This window comes from Rhamphochromis sp. 'chilingali' (genome assembly GCF_963969265.1).
Source record: "Rhamphochromis sp. 'chilingali' genome assembly, chromosome: 13".
In the NCBI taxonomy this organism is placed as follows: domain Eukaryota; kingdom Metazoa; phylum Chordata; class Actinopteri; order Cichliformes; family Cichlidae; genus Rhamphochromis; species Rhamphochromis sp. 'chilingali'.
Window position 1 is genome coordinate 20210702 of NC_137940.1, and position 21727 is coordinate 20232428.

Here is a 21727-nt window from a genome sequence, read left to right on the forward strand (position 1 = left end):
TGTATTTTTGACTTAAGCAACTCACATCTGTGTTTTTCTTTTAAAAATAATTATAATTCTTTCACTAGCACTGACATTCAGCATCTGTGCCAGAACAGACTGAAATGAAATGTTTCACTCAAATGTAAATGATGGTGGTTTGGTCGACAACTTCTTTGTACATCTTTAATTTTTAGAGTAGATAATCGACTGACTTGACTAAAGACAAAAAAAAGACAGTCAGACTCGCTGTTGCCCTCTAGAGGCGACCGCTGTGAGTCCCAGCCCACATACCTCTGAACATTCCTTCTACACACAACCTGAGCAACACTTGTTCTGTGATTCTTGTAATAAGGCTTATAATTGTGCAATATAATGTAATGTAAAAGTCATTGTGATGATTTTATTTATGATTTATTATTGATAGATTTTATTTTTACCAAAAATTGTTTAGAGAGCATTTATATAAGCAATAAATTGCAAACAAAAAGCGGTTGTGAGTTTTGCATTTCTTTGGGGGGGAAAAAAAAGTGTGTGTGTGTGTATGTATGGGGGGGGGGAAAGCACAATGACGTAGTCGCTTGTTTAGAAAGAGCTTAGAGGTCACAGCAGAGATATGCAAGTATTGCGCTACATTTAGTAATGCCAACATATTAAGAGAACAATATTTGTCTCTCATATATAATACACTGTCAAAGATACTTGACTTTGAGTGAAGATTTAAGGTGATAGGAAATATAAATAACTGCAACAGCAGTGAATTCAAGTTCACTGGTGTAATAACTAATAATGGTTAATATAATAATAACTTTAATATTGGCCATATTATATTTACATTACCAAAGTAAGATGACTTTAGTCTCATGAACAACATTAGCTAATTGTTATTTACTAGCTAATCTTAAAATGACTGCTCAGTACAGAAATGAAGCCCAATAATCACGTTTTTACAGTCCCGTGGTCTCAGCCTCAGATACTTATAAAATCAAAGCTCATGTAGAAACAAACAAATGAACAAAATATTTTTTTCTTCATTTCTGTCAAAAAGTGCTGTACGAAACGTTTCCAGCGGTTAGTATCATAGTTGCTAGGCAACCTGGGCAGCGAGACGGAGGCTAGACCGTCCCATTTCACAAGCCTCGCACTTCCGGCCTTAGCGGTCTTTGAGTACGCGGCCCTTGTGGACCTTTAAGGCTGAAGACCCAGAATTGGGATAGAGCCATAGTGTCGATATGCTAGAGAACATGAGATTGAAAAGCCTGTGATATGTGAACGATTGTGTAACTAGCTTATAATGGAGATACAGAGAAAACTTGATTTGATGAATTCCCAAATAAAAAACATATGTTCCTATTAACACGGACACATCAACATAGTTTCAAATTTGAATGGTTTCTGATAGCTGACACATCACAAAGTATTCCTACACAGTATTTTATTTCGACACCTGCGACCGGAAGTACTGCTATTTGTTTGCGATATACAATCGCTCAAGACACCGCCATCCTTTTCAAGCTAACGAACACTGCCTCGCAATCATACACCACCTAATGGTAGGTTTGACTTAATTCTAATAACAACAGTACAAAGTTCCAGTAGAAAGTTAACGCTAGCAGCTCGAAGCCAAGTGCTCATTAGCTAAGATTAGCTTTCATGTGCTTTTGTGGTGTTTTTGCTAACTTTACTTTGCTTTCCATTAGTCAAAGCTAATAAGCAAGCGAACCATAGCAATTTAAGTCGGTTTAAACGAACCAAACACGTTCTGGGCGTTACAGTTACGAGCACTTTCCATGCTACATACTAATTGCATTATTATATTGCTAATTGCTAAGCTAATACAGTTAAGCGGGTTAATGCTATCTGTGCCTGGAACTTGACGCCGGTTGCCTGACAACAGTAAATTAAAGTGATAGAACCGACTTGCAAGCGAAGCGGTGTGTGCTGCAGTTCATATCAGTGACGGCCGTGACGCACTGAACCCTGTATAACATACATTTTTATCATTTGTTCTCGCTGCAGTGAGCTCTCTGTAAGCTCACTGTAAGGAGGATTAAGTTGTTGTTTCCAGCTCGGTTGTGTAACTTCGCCGGATGGAGATGGACGACGAGCTGGAGAACTTCATCATGGAACGCAAGGCGAGGGTGGCAGAGGATAAAGCCTGTTTAGAACAAGACCCCCCATACATGGAAATGAAGGTGGGTTAGAAATAGATAATTTTCAAGGCAGACCTTTTGATAAACGTCTGAAAAACAACACCGTTTTAGACCAAATAAGAAGTTTATTGAAGTTAAACTTTAGCCGCCCTCTTTGCCGTTATATGCTGTAACTAAGAAGTAATGTGGATCTTCTTTTCCTTCTGACTGACAGGCAAAACCCTACCGAGGCTACGGGTCTACTGCTAAGGAGAACATCCCTCCTAAGTCAAAAGCACAGGGAAGAGGTATAGATCCTAGCCACAATTTGTCACGTCAGTTCATACTTTAAGTTAAATATTATTTAAGTATTTCACTTGTCACTTGAGATTTGTTTTGCATAACACTGTTTACCTTCTATCTCTATGAAATGTTGATGTGTTTTCAGAGGAGAGCTGCAGTGTGGGTCTCCCCCTTGGTGTGGAGTACGAGAGGAAGAAACAGAGGCTGCAGCACGAGCTTCGTATGGACTACAGGCGCTACATGACTCGGGTGACTGTCACACACTGCTCTGTTTATGTGTGTGTGTGTGACACTGTAGCGAGTTTGAGTTTTCAATCTATATGTGTCAGATCCTTATTCTAAACTTATACTTTTATGCTGCAAGTTAGCTATCACTTGTCTCAGGTTTACAAAAAAATTACATATCTTTTTCATTTTCTGAGAATTCTTCGGGTATCAAACTGCTTCCATTCTATAAATTGTTGGGGTTTAGTAGACCCAAACATCACAGTTTGCCACAATTCATCCAGCACTATCATCACAGCCTAAAGAGAGCTGCTAGCATCTCTGAGGCTGAGTTAGACTTCTGTGGGGAATCTTTGTAGATATTACTGATGTAAGTGGCTGAAATTGTTGTTGGCATTTATGCTTGTGTGTGCTGCATTATGGGTTAAGTACATTGTGATTGTGTTTTATACATGATGCCAGCCGATAGCTACAAATAAAATGCTGGGACTTTCCCCCCACCTGGGTCCCAACTCGTTGTCATTTTCCTTTTTTTTCGAGTTTGTCCACTTCTTTGTGGATATCCTCACATCCATTCCTATATCAGTCCCCTCTAGCAATTTGCTAACATTTGTGAGGCCTTAGATTGATCCTCGACATGTAGTTACATTTCCAAGGAGGTGCACTTTAGTTACAATGTAGGGTTTCAGTTGGCTTTGCGGTTACAACGTAGCAATATCATGAATTTCCCGCTTAAGTATAAATCTCCAGTAAGGAGGCAAATTTCACCAACTGACCAGGTCACACCTTTAGATGTGTGTGACTGTGCTGAGTGGGGTTTTTCTCTCCATCGTGGAAAAGTTTGCTGGGTATAGGATTTAGAATAAAATGGAGCATTGTTTCTTTGCAGTTTATTGGTGAGAAACTGTTCAATAAACTACATTTTTTTTTTAGACATAGTTCTGAGAGAGATTGCAGACAGATTTCCGTGGCGGTGGCTTGGGAGGTAGGACAGATCCTCTAATCGGACGGTTGGTGATTCGATGTCTTCCTTTTGGCAAAATACTGAATTCCACTGAACCCCCAAAGTGTGAATGTGATGTTAGATAGAAAGCACTTGGACACATTGGGTGAATGAGGCATGTTGTATAAAGCGCTCGTCATGCTGTGTCACAAATATGACAAAGCTGTGTGGCAATTGAAAGACAGTCAGGAATAAGAAACATAGAAACCCAACTGAACATGTGCTCGGCCTGTTTATGTTGCTAATCCTGTGTTAATGAAGTAAAAAATAAGACAAAGGTTTCAGTTGTTCTCCATGTAATACAGTGACACACATGAAATATTACACACTCTACTGTAAACATCAGCGTTGTTGCGTACCTATCTGTACACCTGAGGTCGCAGCTCTAGCATCAAAGCCAGTTTTTAGATTCTAGCTACAGTCTGCTCATTAGGTTTACACCACCTGTTTCATCTCTGCTTTTATTTTATGTTACAGAAAAACCAGTTTGAACGTGTTGAGACTGCAGGACCATTACTCCAGTTCAATAACAGGAGGCCTGTCAAGGTAAATGCCTTAATGTCTTTTATGATTTTAATATATTTAAAGATTAGATGCTTGGCCGAACAGAATGGCTGCTAAAGTGGATGGTAGATGACAACAGTCCTGCTGAAAATAATTTTCTCATTTGTTCATTTGGAATAAAACACTTTTATTTACCAAAACACTATAAACACAAAAGACTATAAACACAGTTAAGATGCACTGTGAAAGAGCCCACACATGTTTTCATCAGTGATTCTCAATCCGGGCGACTCTTAGTGGAGCGGTTACTTGTGATGTTACCAGATGTTACATAAGCCATTGTCCTGCATGAATCAACATGTGATTGTTGGGAGGATCATGTTGTGGCAGTGCTGAAGCTGTCCTTTTTCACATGCAGGATGCAGCAGTAGAATGTCTGCTTGCTGGCACTATCTGTCGCTGGTACAGTCACACCTCAAACAGACATTTTCCTTCCTACGTAAAACTCTGTTGGCTCAGAGCTTCAGTGTGTGTATAAAAGATGGAGACACCTCAATATGTGCACAAACACCATGTGAATGTCAGTAAAGACTAAAGTTAAAAACTAAGCTAAAACAATAGATCAGCGATTGACGTAGAAAGCTAAACACATCGAGTAAACTGTTGCAACAATAAAGGCTTTCATCTAACTTTATAAGCAATTTAAAGCTGTAAACTTTGAAACAGCACTACTCCAAGTGATACTCGTACAAATGCAGTAGTGACAGCTTGACAGTCCATTAATCCACTCTGATGTGATAATGAAAGACTGTAACATCTAATGTCAGATCAGACAGTAGCTTTGTTACTGTACTTGATTTCATCTAACATGACAAAACGAGCACGGTGGTTCGCGCACAAGAAGGCCCTGAGTTCAATTTCACCATCAGGCTGGCGTCCTTTTGTGTGGAGTTTGCATGTTCTCCCCGTGTTTGTGTGGGTTCTCCCCGGGTACTCCGGCTTCCTCCCACTGTCCAAAGACATGCAGTTTGTTGGGTTAGGTTAATTGATTAATCTAAATTGCCCATAGGTGTGAATGTGAGTGCGCATGGTTGTCTGTCTCTGTGTGTTAGCCCTGCGACAGACTGGCGACCTGTCCAGGGTGCACCCTGGGTGTGCCTTATGATAGCTGGGATAGGCTCCAGCACCCCCCACGACCCCGAAAAGGATAAGTGGATGGATGGATGACAGAACAAAGGCAGCCTCTTTCTTTCTAGTGATCTCTGTTTATTTCTTCAATGTTGCCTTGTTATGATGGTGTGTCCTCTAGCCACGCCTGTCTGTGCTCAAACAGAAGGACGTAGCCACTCTAACAGAGGAGAGCAGGACGCTACACAGGCCTCTGTGCCTAGCTGAGGATGAAGAGAGGCAGTCGCCAGCGCTCTTCAGGCATCGAGACAGGCTGGGGAGGCCAACGGACCAGGAGTCAGAGGGAGAGGAGTGTAAAGATGAAGTGGAGCTGATTGAAGGCACAAGACGTATGGCAGTTAATGGCAATTATGAGAAGAGACGACCTACAAAGACCGATGGCAGGTAGAAGATTTTGTTTTTGTAGTGTTGATTTATGTGTTTATGATAAAAGTAGTGTTAAAGATAGTGACTTCTTTCTCCCTCATTTTATTTGTGTGTTTAGGGAAGATTCAGCTAGTGTTACCAGAGATGGACAGACATCCAGAGTGCGGAACAAATCTGCAGATGCTGAGTTTGCCACTGGCCTTTTAATAGGTAAAAAGACTTCCCGTGAGCAGCTCAAAAAACATCATTTGTGTTAAAACAGCTGAACATACAGTTACAAACTTATGAACCCTTTAAATGTGGAAAAGAATTGGGAAAATGAATTCAAGGTTTCAGATGCGGTCCCGTGTTTTCAGGAACAGTTGATACACATGAGGCTTTGCAGAGGAGGAAGGAGCGCTACCGACAGGAGCTGCAGGAGCAGATAGCTGAGCAGCACCGCAACAAGAAGAGGTGCGTCTTTATTTATGGTGCTTACTAGAAGCCCTAAATATTTCACCACTTAGCACTTAGTTATGACTTGCAGTGGCTGCAGAAATGGATACAAATTTGTCTTTGTTTCAGGGAAAAATATTTCGAGTTGAAAGTCGCAGCAACAGGAATAAATGACCCTGAGAAACAGGTCAGCTTACAGCTCATAAGCCACTCTCCTTTGCTCTGAGAATGTTTACACTGTGCAGGATATTTATCAGCTGTTTCTTTATCCAGCCGGACCGAATCAGACAGTTTGGACTGAGCAGAAGAAAAGGTGCCCAGGTGTCAGATCCTGTAACCACAGGTGATAGATCATCATCAAGTGCTCTACCTGACATCGAGAAGATTGGTGCTAGAGAGAGGGAAATGCCTCCCCTCGGGCAGGCTCACGTGGCCTTCCCGTCCCCTTTGCTGGAGTATAGCTCTGCCCTGGGCTTAGGTGGAAGTGGTCTGCCTCCCAACAGCAAGCCTGCCAACCCTGTGACGTCCATGGACATCCCTAGGTAGTAATACGAAACTTTACATCAGTTACAGTCTGAATGATTTCATAATGCAACACTTAAGATTAGGACAGGAGGCAACACTTGAGCAGCAAGTTGGTTGACAGTTTGACAGTGGAGCCAAATATGTCTGCATTGTTTTCATAACGAAATCAGTTAATAATAGCAATGATGTCATACTGCAGGACATGTTTAAATGAACTGAATGCAGCTGTGGAAGAGTAAACAGTATATAATGGCTCATGTCAGTGAGATCAAACAGTAATGATAATACAGCGTTTTGTTTTGGGAATCAGTGTCCAGTACGTGTTTGTGTGTTGAGAATCTGGATCCAGCAGAATTGACAAACACTGTAGTTAACGTTGCTCAATATAAAGATGTATATCGGATGACGATATGAAAACATCTATCGTCTCATATTATACGCTATCGTTTGTTTCGTGGTGTCACAAAAGAAACCGTTTACGGCAAATCTTTCCATCATTTTGATGGTCACTGTAGAATTTGTTGAAGTTCTCCCTTTTTTTATATTTAATGTAACCACACTACAGACGGACAAGCGACTGTTTTTATGCGTTGTCGTTAGCAACAACGATCGCGTGGCTCCACAATCCGCATGTTTATTTTCCACATAAACCTTTCACAATAAAGTTGAAGATTTGAGATTTTTCAAAATAAACAGAATCATGTGAAATAGTATGCAGAGTGTTTACGGATGAGAGGCCAAAAAACCCCCCCAAAAACCTTAGAGCAGGCTTTTCCCCGCAGCACGCCTTGTAATAAATAGTCACAAAGAAAACTGCGGCCATTTCATCTTATGTAACTCCAGGTACACGACGCCCAGCTGAAAACACTTTGCAAGTCGAGTTGCCTGAGATTCATAGAGTTTACAGAAAATATAAAATTTTTGTGATACATATCGTTGTCGGGACGATAAATATGAGATTTTGGTCATATTGCACGGCCCTAGCTGCAGTTAATGAAAAGGACCTTAAAGAGAAACTAGAATGATTAACCGTTGCAGGGCTTCATGAACCCTTTAAAGACACTTAAAAAAACACTAACTAGTCACAGTCCCAGCTGAATCCAGAAATTCATTCAGGATTGAATATTTATTTAGTTACAAATCACATGTTTTGAAATGGTTCCTCCCCAGACATCCTCTGTTTCATCCCCGCCCACCTCCTTCAGTGAGTGATGCATACAGAAGCCCCTACGTAGAGCCACATCACTACGCCAACAGAAGCATGCTTGATCCAAACATGGCCTACTGTAAGTCCGGGTCTCTGTTACATGGGAGTAAAAACACTTTCTGGTCTACATTACAAAACCTGATCTGAGTATAATTGGTATATTAGACAGGTGTTCTACTTTTAGTTTATTATGTGATTGATTTTCTTTCAGACGGGCACATGCCTGCTCCTGGTGCTGGCTTTCCCACGCCCTACTGGAATGTCCCACCAGGGGAAGCCGTGCCCAGCCAGCTTGGTAACCACAGCCCTCAGAGCCAGCACAGTGGCAGCAGCTTTCCTGAGCCTCCTATGCAGTAAATATCTACTCTTACAGTTTTCTAGAAGACAAGATGGCAGTAATTATATCTGTTATACCTGCACGCACACAGTCATGTTAGTGAATCCTGCCCAGGCCAAGTAAACTCATTATAGTTTCCAACAGAATGGTAAGAACGTGGCTTTAACTCCTGTTTGTGTTTGCTGTAAGACATGGTAGTAAGACACACCAACCAAAGTGCTCATCGGGTCTCAACTACTCTAACAGGCCCAGCAACGAGACGGCTACTGAACCATCGCATGCCTACATGTTCCCTTCAGAGAGATCCAGATCAGCCAGGGAAAGGATTTTGAGCTACAGGGATGCTCTGAAACAACAGGTAGGTGAGATAAAAGGAACCCTTTTCTTTGTGCTGCCACCACCCAAAGAACTTAAATTTTGTTGGTGCTCGTGATACAGCAAATCTAGTTACAACAGTGTTAAAGTATAAGCACAGAAGAATGTCGATGGATGTGGATTTGATTTATATGATTAAGGGGGGGGGGGGCTTTAAATCACCAGAGAAGCATTCAGCACCGTTGATATTTAAAGGTGAATAAATTTGGCCATCACGGACGTTTGTGGTGATGATGTTGCTGGGCTCCTCCTTTGTTATTTGACTGAAAACAGTATTGGTAGAGAGTTGAAGGTAATGAAATTTCACTGCATCCTAGTGTGTGATGTGTTGACAGGAAGCTTCCAGGAGTGGAAACGGTGAGCTTTACAGCAAGGTAAAATGGATAAGGCTCCCTGTAAGTTATCTGGAATCAAAAATCCTTCTCATGTATTAGTCGAGTTGGCTGTAGAAGTAATTCTGAGATCCTCCTCTGTTCAGTTACTTCATAACCAAATCCCACCCTGACCCCTTTTATTGTGAAAATCCTCTTTCCATCTGCTTAGCGTGCATTTTCCCCTGGTCTTCTCTTTAGCATACAAGATCACTGGAGAGTCCCTAAAATGTTTTCCAGGTAGTTCGTCGCTGTGCTTTGGTTCCTTGTCGTTCTGGTGCAGTAATAACTTAATTCTTCTGCTTTTTTTGGTTCCATATTTGCAGCTCATGTTTGAAAGCTTCTGATAAACTGAGCTGAAATGTGAAAACTGGAACAAATGAAGTCAACACAAGATATTCAGTTTTACTTTTGTTTTGTTTTTTAAATGTTTTTGAATTTATATAATAGGCATCTTGACACATTTAATGAGAAAACGGTGGTAACATTCATCACTGAGGCTTACTGTTTTCATCAATTGGACAGATAGTTGTGGTGAAAATAGAACATTTCACAGTGTCTTGGGAACATAGTTGTTGATCGCTGACATTTGATGAGTGTTGAATAAACCGAGAAATACTGTTTGTTAGATCCAGGAGCAACAGGAGCGGAGGCGTCAGGAGAGGGAGGACAGGGAGCGTTACGAGGCTCAGCTGGAGGCTGACATGAAGAACCACCAGCCCTGGGGGAGAGGTGGAGGAGGAGCGCCGCTGAGGGACAGCACTGGAAATCTCATTGGTATGTCCCGCTTTGTACCGTCTTTTTATAGTATGCAGCATGTAACGAATTCAGAGGAGCTGTTCTAACTTAGCCTGCCTGACTCTGCAGCTGATCTCAGTCAGATGCACAAGCTGAACGAGGAGGCGTACAGCAACCCGGAGCAGCGGCAGAGGAGAGCCACAGCTGCTGCGGCAGCCAGCCGGACTGAGCACCTGGACCCCAATGAGAGGGTTTCTGGTAGTGTGGCATCCATAGCACTAGAAATATGACTTTGCTTTATTTAGCTTTTGTTTGCTATCAGATTATTGGTGACACCACAGCCATAAAACACAAAGAAAACAGGCTAAAACTGGCTGTTACTTCAATGTTCAGAAACTGGCATCTCCACCGAGTAGCATATCAGAATATCCAGAAACAACAGCATTGAGACTGATACGTTTATTTTGAAAGATCTGTTTCATGTTTTGTAGGTTTCACCCATGTACAAACCCCACAGTTTGCCAGAGGCAAAGTATTTGCCAGCCAGCCCACAGAGCAACAGCTCCAGGAGCAGGACAAGTACAAAGCTTACCTCAAACAGCAGGTAAAAGGCTACGCAGCTGGGGGCATTTCTCCTGTCGGTATTATATGCTACGCTGTCTTGTTGAAAATCGCTGGTTTAGTTCTTTATCAGCCTGCATTTGTTTGCAGATCGAGGAAAAAATGCATAAAAGGGCAGAGGAGAGAGAACGAATCAGGCTGGAGGAAGAGAAGGAGGAGAAGAGGCTGGCAGAGCAGAGGGCTCGCATCCAGAGGGAGTACGAGGAGGAGCAAGAGAGGAAGAAACGAAAGGAAATGGAGGTGAGAAACTAAAATCTGACAGATAGAAAGGCTTCGATTTGATTCGACTCGACTCGATTGGTAATTTGTTTGAATCAAATCGAAGGCTTCATCTCTGACTTAGGCTACGTTCACACTGCAGGCGAAAGTGCATCAAATCCAACTTTTCTGACCCTATGCAACCCATATCCGATCATGGTATGACAGTGTGAATGGCACAAAACCGATCTGGGTCACTTCTGTATGTGTTACTGAAGACGATACATATCTGCTGTTTGAATGGTCATGTTGCATTAAATCCGTCTTTTACGTCACTGATACAAGACAGACGCCAATTATCAGCGCCGGAGAAGACATCGGGAACGCTTCCTGGCCATCCAGTGAAACTGTTGGGAAGACAACGTTGGAGAAACATGAACATTTTATTTGTACTGTATAATCTACAGATTCTGACAAATCTGCAACTATCCTTTGAAGCACCGCTCCTCTCTAAAACAGAAATAAGGATCATTATTAGGCCAAATGTAAATAACAAAATAACTTTGTAACTTAAAGCAAAATTGGGAAATGTAAAGTCCGAAGTCTTTATATTAAGGGCCATCAGTCAAACAATACTGTTTGCTCTGAGTCTAAACAGAGCGTGTTGTGTGTGACGTCTTCTTTTGCGCATGCGGCCGCTTTGAGGGCCGTGAACCGTTCACACTAGAGCGCGTTTGCTGTCACATTTTATTTGTTGTGTGAACAAGCAGAAAAAAAAATTGGATTTGAGCATTAAGACATGCAGTGTGAACGTAGCCAAAGTCACTTTGAGTACTTTGGCAGGTGTTTTTATGCCTGTCTGTCGACCGATCTTTTCTGTGCAAGATGTAGTCATGAAACTGTGCAGATGTGTAGCTGAATTTAAAATCAGGGTTGAGTCCAGAGATGGGCGTTGGCCAACCCCTACAGAGTGAACACGCATGTAGTAACAAGTGCACACAGGTTGGACTGTAAATCATGTTGCTGGGGATTGCGGATGTTGTGATGGTCTCTAATTATAACACATTGCAAGTCTTTCTCATTTCCCTAAATCTTTGTCTTGTGCACTTCCTCTAATATTTTTTCTTTCTCTCAGCAAAAGGCCAAGAATGAGGAGCTGATTCAGCTGGCTGAACAGAGGAAGAAGGAAGCTGAGAGGATAAAGAAGGAAGCAGAGGAGAAGGAGAGTGCGATACTGAGGAGACAGTATGAGATAGAGAGACAGGCACGGGTGGAAGAGGTCAGTTCACAGATGTACAGCTGTGTCACGCTGTCCATCTTTTGACTTGATGCCTACTTAATAATCCAGGTAACAAAATCCCAGAAAGCAAATTGTCCCAATCATTAATCACTAAGAGTACTGATCACAGAAAGCTGTGGAATGGCTGAAATCACAGGATTGTAACATAGTGAAAGATACATTTTTGCCCCCTCGGTGGGTCAGAGACGGTCATTCCCTTTTCACATAAATGGTCTTCATGACTCTGTGATCCTGCTTCAGTGATTAACTTATACACCTGGACAGAGACGGAGTCACTATGAGCTGGTAAATAGGCGGCTGAGTCCTGGCGTGATGAGGTAGCTCTTCTGCTCAGCCAGAAGTTGTTCGGTTTTCAATGCTTTGGCACTTGAACCCCAGGGTTAGTATCTCAGGTGTTTGTGTGTGTTGGAAAGTGCTCAGGCACGTATAGATTGGGTGATTGAGAAAGTGCTTTGAGTGTTTAAGTTGAGCAGAACGATAAATACCAGTCCAGTTACTATACTGGTCTTTGTTTTGAGGGACGCGATCCTCGAGGTTGGATCTCCCCGAGTCCAGATGAACAAAATGAACTCCATTGCTCACTTTTGTTAACTGTTTACACTTATTGTGAAACACAATTTGTAGTACTGTCAGGGTTAAAGTCAGTTTATACAAGGAACAGAAGTATGAGATGCGAAGCAGACATCTGATGTTCAGGAATAAAAGTCATCATCCTCCATGTGACCAAATGTCTGCTCAGGTGTTGTATTTATGTTTCATATTTCAAGACACACATAACTACAAAGACTGTAACCAGTGACCAGCTGACCACCAGTGTTGGGAAGGTTACTTTTAAAATGTATTCCATTACAGAATACAGAATACATGCCCCAAAATGTATTCTGTAACGTATTCCGTTACGTTACTCAATGACAGTAACGTATTCTGAATACTTTGGATTACTTAATATATTATCATGCTTTTTACAACAACGTGAATGTACTATTGCTGTGTGATTTATTACTATTACTGAAGGTCCGCGACTCCGAACTGTAGTAAAGGGACCTCTGACTAATACGGCGGGGTCCCTGTCGGCTCGTAGCCGAAAAATAGCTTTACTTTGTTGTGTGGGTCAACTTTTCTTGCGAGAGACAGAGAGAGACGTTGAAAGGCTGCTCCAACGGAACTTATTGTTTTCGGAGGAAAACACGAACACGGTGTACAGTCGAGTCTTAATAGCTCACTTACAACTGGGCTCGTCAGGCACTCTTCTTGGCTGAAGTGGTTATTATTATATTTACATGCTTCCAGCTCCCGTTTTTCCTCGATGACAACTCGTACCTTTCCACTCCCCTTTTTCTCCCTCCTCGCGCTCACAGACTCATAACGTGTATGGCAGTCCATTCTCCCTGCAACACGGACTACACTGCCCATGATGCTACATTCTTTAGAGCTATGCTTGTAGCATTCTGCCTGTTAGCTTAGCACAACAACAACAACAACAAGGCGCTCTCTCACCCAAATCAAAATCAAATCAAATCACTTTTATTGTCACATCACATGTGCAGGTACATTGGTACAGCACATGTGAGTGAAATTCTTGTGTGCGAGCTTCACAAGCAACAGAGTTGTGCAAAATACAATAATGTAAACAAGCAAAATACAAGAATGGCTACATCTGAAACTAATAAATATATGTACAATATATAATAGTATATGTATTTCTGGATGTGTATACTAAATATTTTTCTACGTGTGTGTGTGTGTGTGTACACATATTTTACAAATTAAATAGAGTAAACAATAAGTAGAATATTTAAAATAAATAAAATAAAATATACAGAGTGAGACATGTGCAAAACAGTGGCATTACTGTACAGTATGGAAACACACTGTCGCAGAGAGAGAGAGCGTCACCCTGTAACCATGGCAACCGTAACGCTGCCGCCTGGAATGAAAGAACGTAGCTGTCAAACAAAACCCAAACAGTCCTGACCCGCGACAAAATGAAACAGGAAAGTACCGCAGTGTAATCCATTTATTTCAACAAAGTAACTGTATTCTGAATACCACCTTTTTAAACGGTAACTGTAACGGAATACAGTTACTCATATTTTGTATTTTAAATACGTAACGGCGGTACATGTATTCCGTTACTCCCCAACACTGCTGACCACCAACATACAAATACTGTATGTGTCTGTGTGTTCACTTGAATTATTTGAAGACACCCCTTCATTATTTTGATCCAAAGACCAAACAGTGCCACTATTTGGTTTATCCCTTCCCACACCAGCGGAGTTGAGCTACCGTGCATGGTGCTGGTGTGAGCACTGGGAGCAATTAGTTGGGGTTCAATGTTTTGTCCAAGGACACTCTGACAGATGGACAAGCCTGTCAGCCCTGTGGTTACTGGGCCACCTACCTCCTGAACGACAGCTGCTTCTTTTAATTTCTTTCCTTTGATTAGCTTTCAAGATGAAAATGGCCGTCGCTGATTCCACTCAGGACACTCTCACTCAGTTCAGATCACTTCAGTCCTGCTTTATTGGCATGATGGTTTCTGAAAAAGATATTCTCAAAGCACCAAAATACTATTAACAGCAGAGCAATATAAACATGATGATGTGGAAAAAAATAAAATGAAACCGTTTTTATATCAATATGTTTGATTAAATAGAGCACACAGATTAATTCACAAAGGTGTGTGTGTGTGTGTGTGTGTGTGTGTGTGTGTGTGTGTGTGTTCAATCGTGTTCTTAGGTCAAGATGAAGGTAGTCACCATTTGTAGGGACTTCTTCTCTTGTAGCTACACTGCTATACCCTTCTTCCAAATATTCTGAACAATAAGTTTCAAATAATCAGTTGGCTTATATTAACTGTAGTATTTTAAAGTTTTATGTAGTAAATCACAAGCTGTGTGTCTTCAGGTCTACAGGGAACCCTCACCTCCAATCCCCACTCTGCAGAAGAAACGTGGCCTTCACCAGTATACCCCCAGACCTCCCACTGCTGACAGCCAACACTCTACAGTCCCATCGTCTGTAAGTCTCTTACACTCACTTCCATTAGTCTGACAGCATCTTGAGGTTGGTTTATCTTATGTGAACATGTTTGAGGGTTGAATGCACCCAGAGGTTTTTTGTAAAAGTTGTTATGCTAATGTTACTCATCCAGACTGAGTAACACTTTCTGTGTAAGTTTCAGTCTGTTGCACATGTACACATTTATTTCATGTCTCTTATGCATAGCTTTTCAGAGTTACTCAGGTCACAGTTAGCCGGTGCTAACTACCTGCAACAAGTCTTTTCTACAAGTGTTTGCACAGATCACATCTGTACTGTGATGAATGATGATGTGAAAGGCATTAAAGTCAAGACTCAATGACAGAATGTTACCAGCAGTGTTTTGTATTTAATATTTGAAAGGCTTAAACACAGGCTACTATAGCTGCACTGTTTTTAAGACTTTTCTTGGTCCAGTTTATTTAAAAGTTAGAAAATGTTTAATTTATTTCTCTGTAATAGAATATTTTCTGCTAAAATCCTTTGTGAATTAATCTTTTTGTTTTTAAGGAGCGGTCTCTGTCCGGTCTGCAGTCCCCTCCCGTCCCTGCTTGTAGGAACCAGTTGCGAGCTGCAGGTACTGTGTGAGAGCAAACATAGACGCCTCTGATCATATCTGCAGGATCTTTGTGTTGGGCTCAGTCTCCCATAAACAGTGTTACATTTTCTTTGACACTTAGAGTGATCCGTCCTTTCTTACACATCGACTCGGCTGTGTTTCTTTACGTTTTGTTGGTGCTGAGAAGGGTAATGATATTGAAAACACTGTATCAGCTATAGACTGTGTGTGTTTTAGGAGACCGTTGCGATCTGTTCAGTGAGCTGTCAGCATTGCGTCGGCAGCTCCGCAATGAACAAAAACGCCTGGAGGGTGACCTGCAGCAGGCGGATTGGGAGGATTTAGACTCTCCTCTGAATAACAGGTAAAACACATTCATCACTCATGCTGTAACCTTTGGCATACTAATGGATGCATATACATTTACTGGACTTCATATTGGATGTAGCTGTGCATCAGTTAATGCACATTGCATACTTAGATATTTCATATTGTAACCACCAAAAGTGTTCTTCTCTGTGTTTGTCGACAGCAGCTTTGCAGGCTTTTGCTTTCATGTTGTCACCAGGAGACTGTGTTACAGATTGCTCTTAGTTGTGCTGTTGTTGGTCCTTCAGAAAGACGTGGAGAAGAGTGAAGTTAGCAAGTGAAACTGAGTGTTTAATACACACTATCATTCACATTGAGCTACAATACCAGTAAAAGTTTTGTTACACCTTCTTTTTTAATGGTTTTATTTTCATGACTGTTTATGTTGCAGATTCTCACTGAAGGCATCAAAGCTATGAATGAGCACATGGAATTATGTAGTAAATAAAAAATTGTGAAATAACTCAAAAAATGTTTGATATTTTAGATTCTTTAAAGCAGCCGCCCTTTGCTTTGCTTACAGCTTTGCTCACTCTTGGCATTCTCTCCATGAGCTTCATGAGGTCGTCGCCTGAAATGGTTTTCCAACAGTCTTGAAGGAATTCCCATAGATGCTGAGCGCTTGTTGGTCCTTTTTCCTTCACTCTGCGCTCCATCTCATCCCAAACCATCTGCACTGGGTTTAGGTCAGGTGACTGTGGATGCAAGGCCATCAGGCGCCAGCACTCCAGCACTCTCCTTCTCGGTCACACAGTCTGGAGGTGTGTTTGGGGTCATTGTGCTGTTGAAAAATAAATGATGGTCCAAGTAAATGCAAACTTGATGGGATGGCATGTTGCTACTGGATGTTGTGGTAGCCATGCTGCTTCAGTCTGCCTTCAATTCTGAGTAAATCCCCAAAAGTGTCACCAGCAAAGCCCCCCCACACCATCACCACCTCCTCCATGCTTCACAGTGGGAACCATGCATGTAGAAACCAACGTTCACCTTTCTGTGTCGCACAAAGACACGACGGATGGAACCAAAGATCTCAATTTTGTCTCATCAGACCAAAGCACAGATGTCCACTGGTCTAATGTCCACTCCTTGTGTTTGTCTTGGTCCAGACAAATCTCTTCTGCTTGTTACTTTTCCTTAGTTGTTGTTTCTTAGCAGCTATTTGACCATAAAGGCTCCTCTGAACAGCTGATGTAGAGAAGTGTCTGCTACTGGAGCTCTGTGTGGCATTTATCTGGGCTCTAATCTGAGCTGCTGTTAACTTGTGATTTCTGAGGCTGGTGACTCGGATGAATGTATCCTCAGCAGCAGAGGGACTCTTGGTCTTCCTTTCCTGGGGCGTCCTCATGTGAGACAGTTTCATTGTAGAGCTTGATGGTTTTTGCGGCTGCACTTGGGGACACATTCAAAGTTTTAGAAATTTTCCGCACTGACTGACCTTCAGTTCTTAAAGTAATGATGGACTGTCGTTTGTCTTTACTTAGCTGATTGGTTCCCGCTTGTGTGGGAAAATTCTAGCAGATGAGCAGTTACTGAAATACTGAGAGCAGTTTGTCTGGCACCAACAGCTATTCAATGTTCAAAGTGACCTAAACCACCTTTCCTTCCCTTTCTGATGTGATTGGCTGCCTGGGTATTTATGTTAACAACCTCTTGAAGAGATGCAAGTGGCTGTTAATGCTTTGTATAGTTGTGCTTGTACAGTCTTTTTGTATGTTTACAGTGTCTCACCTGTCCGTCTTCTCATTCTTCATTGTAGAACACACAACAGTTTCCCACTGACAAAAGTGGGCGGTGGGGTGGGTGGGAGTTGAGGAGATGAAATAAACAAGCATCTGTGCAAGTGCAGACTTATTGAATTTAAAAATCAAACCAGCAGTCAGAAATAACCTCCATCTCGTCTCTCATTTGATCATAATGAGTCAGTGTGCCACTCTGCACACACGAGCATAAAGATCCAGACATGTTTGTGTTGGTATATGTGGAGATGCAACATGAAATTACAGTGAGGCAGACTACATGTAGCTGAATGACTCAATCATGGAAATGAGCTAAAAAGCTTGGCGACCTACTGCTTATCGCTTTGACCATCGTTGATCCTTGGCATTGTCTAGCAGAACAAGCCAAACTCAGACAAAAGACTGATCTGCTCTTCCATAGAAACTGATATTTCTGTGCGTACACCTGTTTCCATTCCTCCAGGTATCGCGAGCGTGCTGTGGTGGATGTGTTTGATATGGCCAGGCTGAGGCTCCAGGCTCCAGTTCGTAGGCCTAACTCCAGATATACAGAGCCACGAAATTTGTTACGAATCCACGACTCCCTTCAGCTCAAGTACAGAGGTAACACAGTGATCTCAAAGTGTTGACTGTACTCTATTAGTAACAACATTACTTCACTATTATATGTTTACATTTACTTCTAATGTGGTAGATGAAGAATCGAGGTTGGGCTCCAGTGAAGTTCCTAAACTAGAGGAAGTAGGTGGGACCAGCAGACGGAGGCGGGACTACAGGGATTCATATCACCAGTTGAGCAGCCAGAGGTCTACGGTCCAGGACGGTCAGACTATATTTCAATTACTTTTTTTACCCTGTTATTACTTTTCAACAGCCAAAGTGCCATCCATTGTTGATAATAAAGAATATCCTACTTGTGTTGCAGATTATTTCGACCTGTCCCCACCACAGCAAAATGATCTAATGGTGAGAAATAATGTTTAAGCTGCACAAAAATCCTGTGATTTGTACCGTATCCACCAGCTTGTAGTTATTAGAGTGGAACTGTGAAAAGAGCTGTGTGTATTTCAGAGGAGCGAGACCAGGGGATCTGCAAGAGGTTCTCTGCTGGAGTCAGAGAGTGCTTTCATTGGTAAGACATGGTGAAATAAAAGCATTTTACTGCTGGTGAAATCCACATTCTCCTTTTGAGTCATAGAGCTGCAGGCGTTTCACTGACTTCACAAGACCCGAGTCTTCATGGCAGACAGCCATCCCGAATTCTTTGAGCTGTTACAGTACTGACATCGCTTGTTCTCTGGATCACAAACATAATTTACCTCCTGCTTTGTTTGTTTGTGTTGTTTAGCTCATGCTGGAGAAGTATGACGCACACCTGAATGTATCTAACTTTTCAAGTTGAGAAAGTTTATTTCAGTGGGGCCAAACTGTATACTGCAAAATGACATCTGGAACTTTTTAATGTCGAGGATGCTTTAAGTGACGAGGATCACATAAAAAGTTGCAGCGATGTTTGAAATGACTGACTTTGGTTGTGTGTGTGTTAAGACCCTCTGGGCGATGGCTCGTCAGTGCTGCAAACCCCAGAACCCGAGAAGACTCGTCAGCTGTCGGCCCGGGAGAGGAGGAGGCTTTCCAGACAGTCACAGCGCCCACAGGTATTCTTCTTAAAAACCATGCGCGAGTCCTGGTCAAACACGAAGTTTATTTGCTGAAGTTTTAACTTTTTTCTTCCCTTTTTTCAGGAGCGAGCTGCTTCTGGCCACCCTGTTGGTCATCATGATGATTACTCCGGCCACGCAGTTACCAGACAGCGGCAGAATGAGGATGGGGAATGGGGAAACCGGAACAGGACGGGTCATCAGGCTCTCAGTCGTCGTGGCAACACAGCTGGTACGACTTCATATTTTTTTGTGTAAATATGTTTCTCGTTGTATAAAAGCCCAGACCAGCATTCAGACCATCTTCAGGATTATGAAGCTCAGGGTCTAATATATCGATCATTATAAAATTCTGCATTAGGATTTTTAATGGGTTTGAAGTTTGCTCGATTCAGTAAGTACAGCATCGTTCATGTAAACCTGCAAACTAACAATATATATTTAGCAAATATTTGTTCTTATATAAAGCATGCATTGTAGCAGTGAAGATGTGTGTTTTCTGTGTTCACTTGTTTTTCTTCAGCACCGCTGGATCTGTCTAACGACGACGACTCTCCTCCGCGGTTTTCTCTTCATAATCGTCAGGGGTCTATAGAAACCGATCGCTGGATACGGCCAGAAACATCAGACACGCTGAAGTGTTTAGACCGTGCGATCAGAAGGGAGCGGCTGGCAACGTAGCACCTTGTCTCCTAAGATTTGGAGGGTCCTTTTGATTTTGAGTGCATAAGTTCAAAGTTGGTTTTAATTTATTGCTTTGATTAAAGATAAATGTAAGTTACTGTCAAGGAAAAGATGTTTCTCTTTTTGCTTCTGTTGAAACCTCACAGTTGTAATCCAGTGTGGGAACCTTTGTGGTCTTTTACATGTAAATTATTGTTTTATTGAATCTATTTTTAAATAAATTATTTTTTACTTTTATGTACTGTGTTTTGGTTTGCTTCCTTTTACAAGACATATCATCGCTAAAGCAAATTGCTCTTTGCCTGTAATTTATGTTCATGTCAACAATTTTCCCTCAATTACTCAAAGGTTCAATTTTCTCCCTTTTCATTCATATTGCATGGCAAAATTAAGACTTCACTGCTGCATTTAAATGTGAATTACATATGCCAAGTCACACAAAGTAGCATCAAGTCATTAGGACAGCAATGTCACGATACTGGAATTTCAAATGCAATACTATTTTCAGTACCACAGAGAAGAATTTGATCCTACAGCAACAGAAGTTATAGCAACCGAGACATATATTGAAAAGATTAACATATATTTTAAACAGATTTTCCCATGAGTTATAAGTTTGATCAAAATAAGTAATTTTCAGATTAAAATTTGATTATTTTGCAAATTTAGATAATTTTCTTGTATTGTCAGAGTAAAAATATTTTCATGTTTATTCATGTTTAATAAATTATTAAACAAATAATTAATTATTAAACATGAATAATTAATAAAGAAATAATTATTCATGTTTGATCTAACTGCAGTCAGCTAGTTGATATATTTTTAATGATAACAGATGGCTAATGTGGCTAATTGCTACATGGCTAATGCTAACATATTATGTATAAATTATGAACTTTTTTATGAATTACTTGTCCATTTTTAATATGTTTTTTGGGCAACAGATGGTAATTAGCCTTTGGCTATAATCTTGTATGTTTACATTCATGTAATTTCTTTTTTTAACATGCACTGTCCCAACTAAAATAAAAAAATAACGTGAGCACTGACCAGGTTAAATTTCATGATGGCTGTTTCATACTGCAGTGTTGCTGAAGCGTGAGCTATAATGACCATGAAAGTGTTCCTAAAGTGTTGGTCAGTGGTATCAATGTTAGCTACTTCAGCTGTGAACTAGCATTTTTGCTACATGTGCTATTCCAGAGCTGAAATGTTTTCTTTTTGTACTACCCAGAAAACACTGCTAACATAGCTGTCATTATTTGTGACTCTCAGCGACGTAAAAAGTAAAGGTTCAAATCTCTCGCAGAAATCGTCACTGAAACATCTCGAAGCTGTTCTATTACACACGGTCTTTCAAGCAGCTCTAGGATTTCTCTTAACTTGAACATCGTTTGCCGCCTTCTGTTCGGTGAGAACTCACGCTGACAAACATCGTGACCTCTCAGGATGAATGAATTATGTTCTCTCTTTATCTCGATAGACCCGCGAGAGCCGTGCTCTACATCGTATCCCCGACCAAAACTAGAGAAAACGGCACAAAAGCTGCACAGCCTGTAGCTGTTTGTTTATCATTTGTCTTCTGGGTTTGATTTTCTGACAAAATGAAAGCGGAGCTGTTTACCGTTGAAGTTCTGGATGTGGCGTTCATCTGCCAGGACGTAATTTGTAGCAGAGCAACACACAAAGCACAAACCAAGTGCTGGTGTGAATCCAAGACATGGATTACTGCCCAAAAGAGACAATTTCTGTTTATTTGTCCACCAAACTCAGTGGCAGTGGGGGATGAACACAGTGTTACTGCTGTGTGTGGTGGGAGACTAGATCTCTGCACTGATTGCAGAGATCGGAGTGTGTTTTTGGCTT

At 41.5% G+C, this 21727-nt stretch overlaps 1 protein-coding gene across 3 annotated transcripts; it reads left to right on the forward strand.

Moving 5' to 3' along the window:
• Nucleotides 1-1186: 1186 nt before the first annotated feature.
• On the forward strand, nucleotides 1187-20098 carry LOC308408591 (centrosome and spindle pole associated protein 1-like). 3 transcript variants are annotated; one of them, XM_080900926.1, is made up of 28 exons: nucleotides 1187-1532; nucleotides 1999-2174; nucleotides 2347-2446; nucleotides 2560-2663; nucleotides 4120-4188; nucleotides 5456-5718; nucleotides 5819-5910; nucleotides 6057-6153; nucleotides 6265-6322; nucleotides 6409-6677; nucleotides 7831-7946; nucleotides 8079-8220; nucleotides 8451-8562; nucleotides 9580-9727; nucleotides 9818-9946; nucleotides 10180-10292; nucleotides 10400-10549; nucleotides 11643-11786; nucleotides 14718-14831; nucleotides 15363-15429; nucleotides 15649-15775; nucleotides 17980-18119; nucleotides 18211-18339; nucleotides 18442-18482; nucleotides 18588-18648; nucleotides 19065-19174; nucleotides 19262-19409; nucleotides 19701-20098. In XM_080900926.1, exons 2-28 carry the CDS (start codon nucleotides 2070-2072, stop codon nucleotides 19856-19858), a joined length of 3306 nt encoding a protein of 1101 aa, XP_080757052.1. In that variant the 5' UTR covers nucleotides 1187-1532; nucleotides 1999-2069; the 3' UTR covers nucleotides 19859-20098. The 3 variants fall into 3 exon arrangements, with proteins under 3 accessions (XP_080757052.1, XP_080757054.1, XP_080757053.1); XM_080900928.1 differs by having other exon boundaries at nucleotides 1188-1532; nucleotides 2347-2419; XM_080900927.1 differs by having other exon boundaries at nucleotides 1189-1532; nucleotides 5480-5718.
• The last annotated feature ends 1629 nt before the right edge of the window (nucleotides 20099-21727 follow it).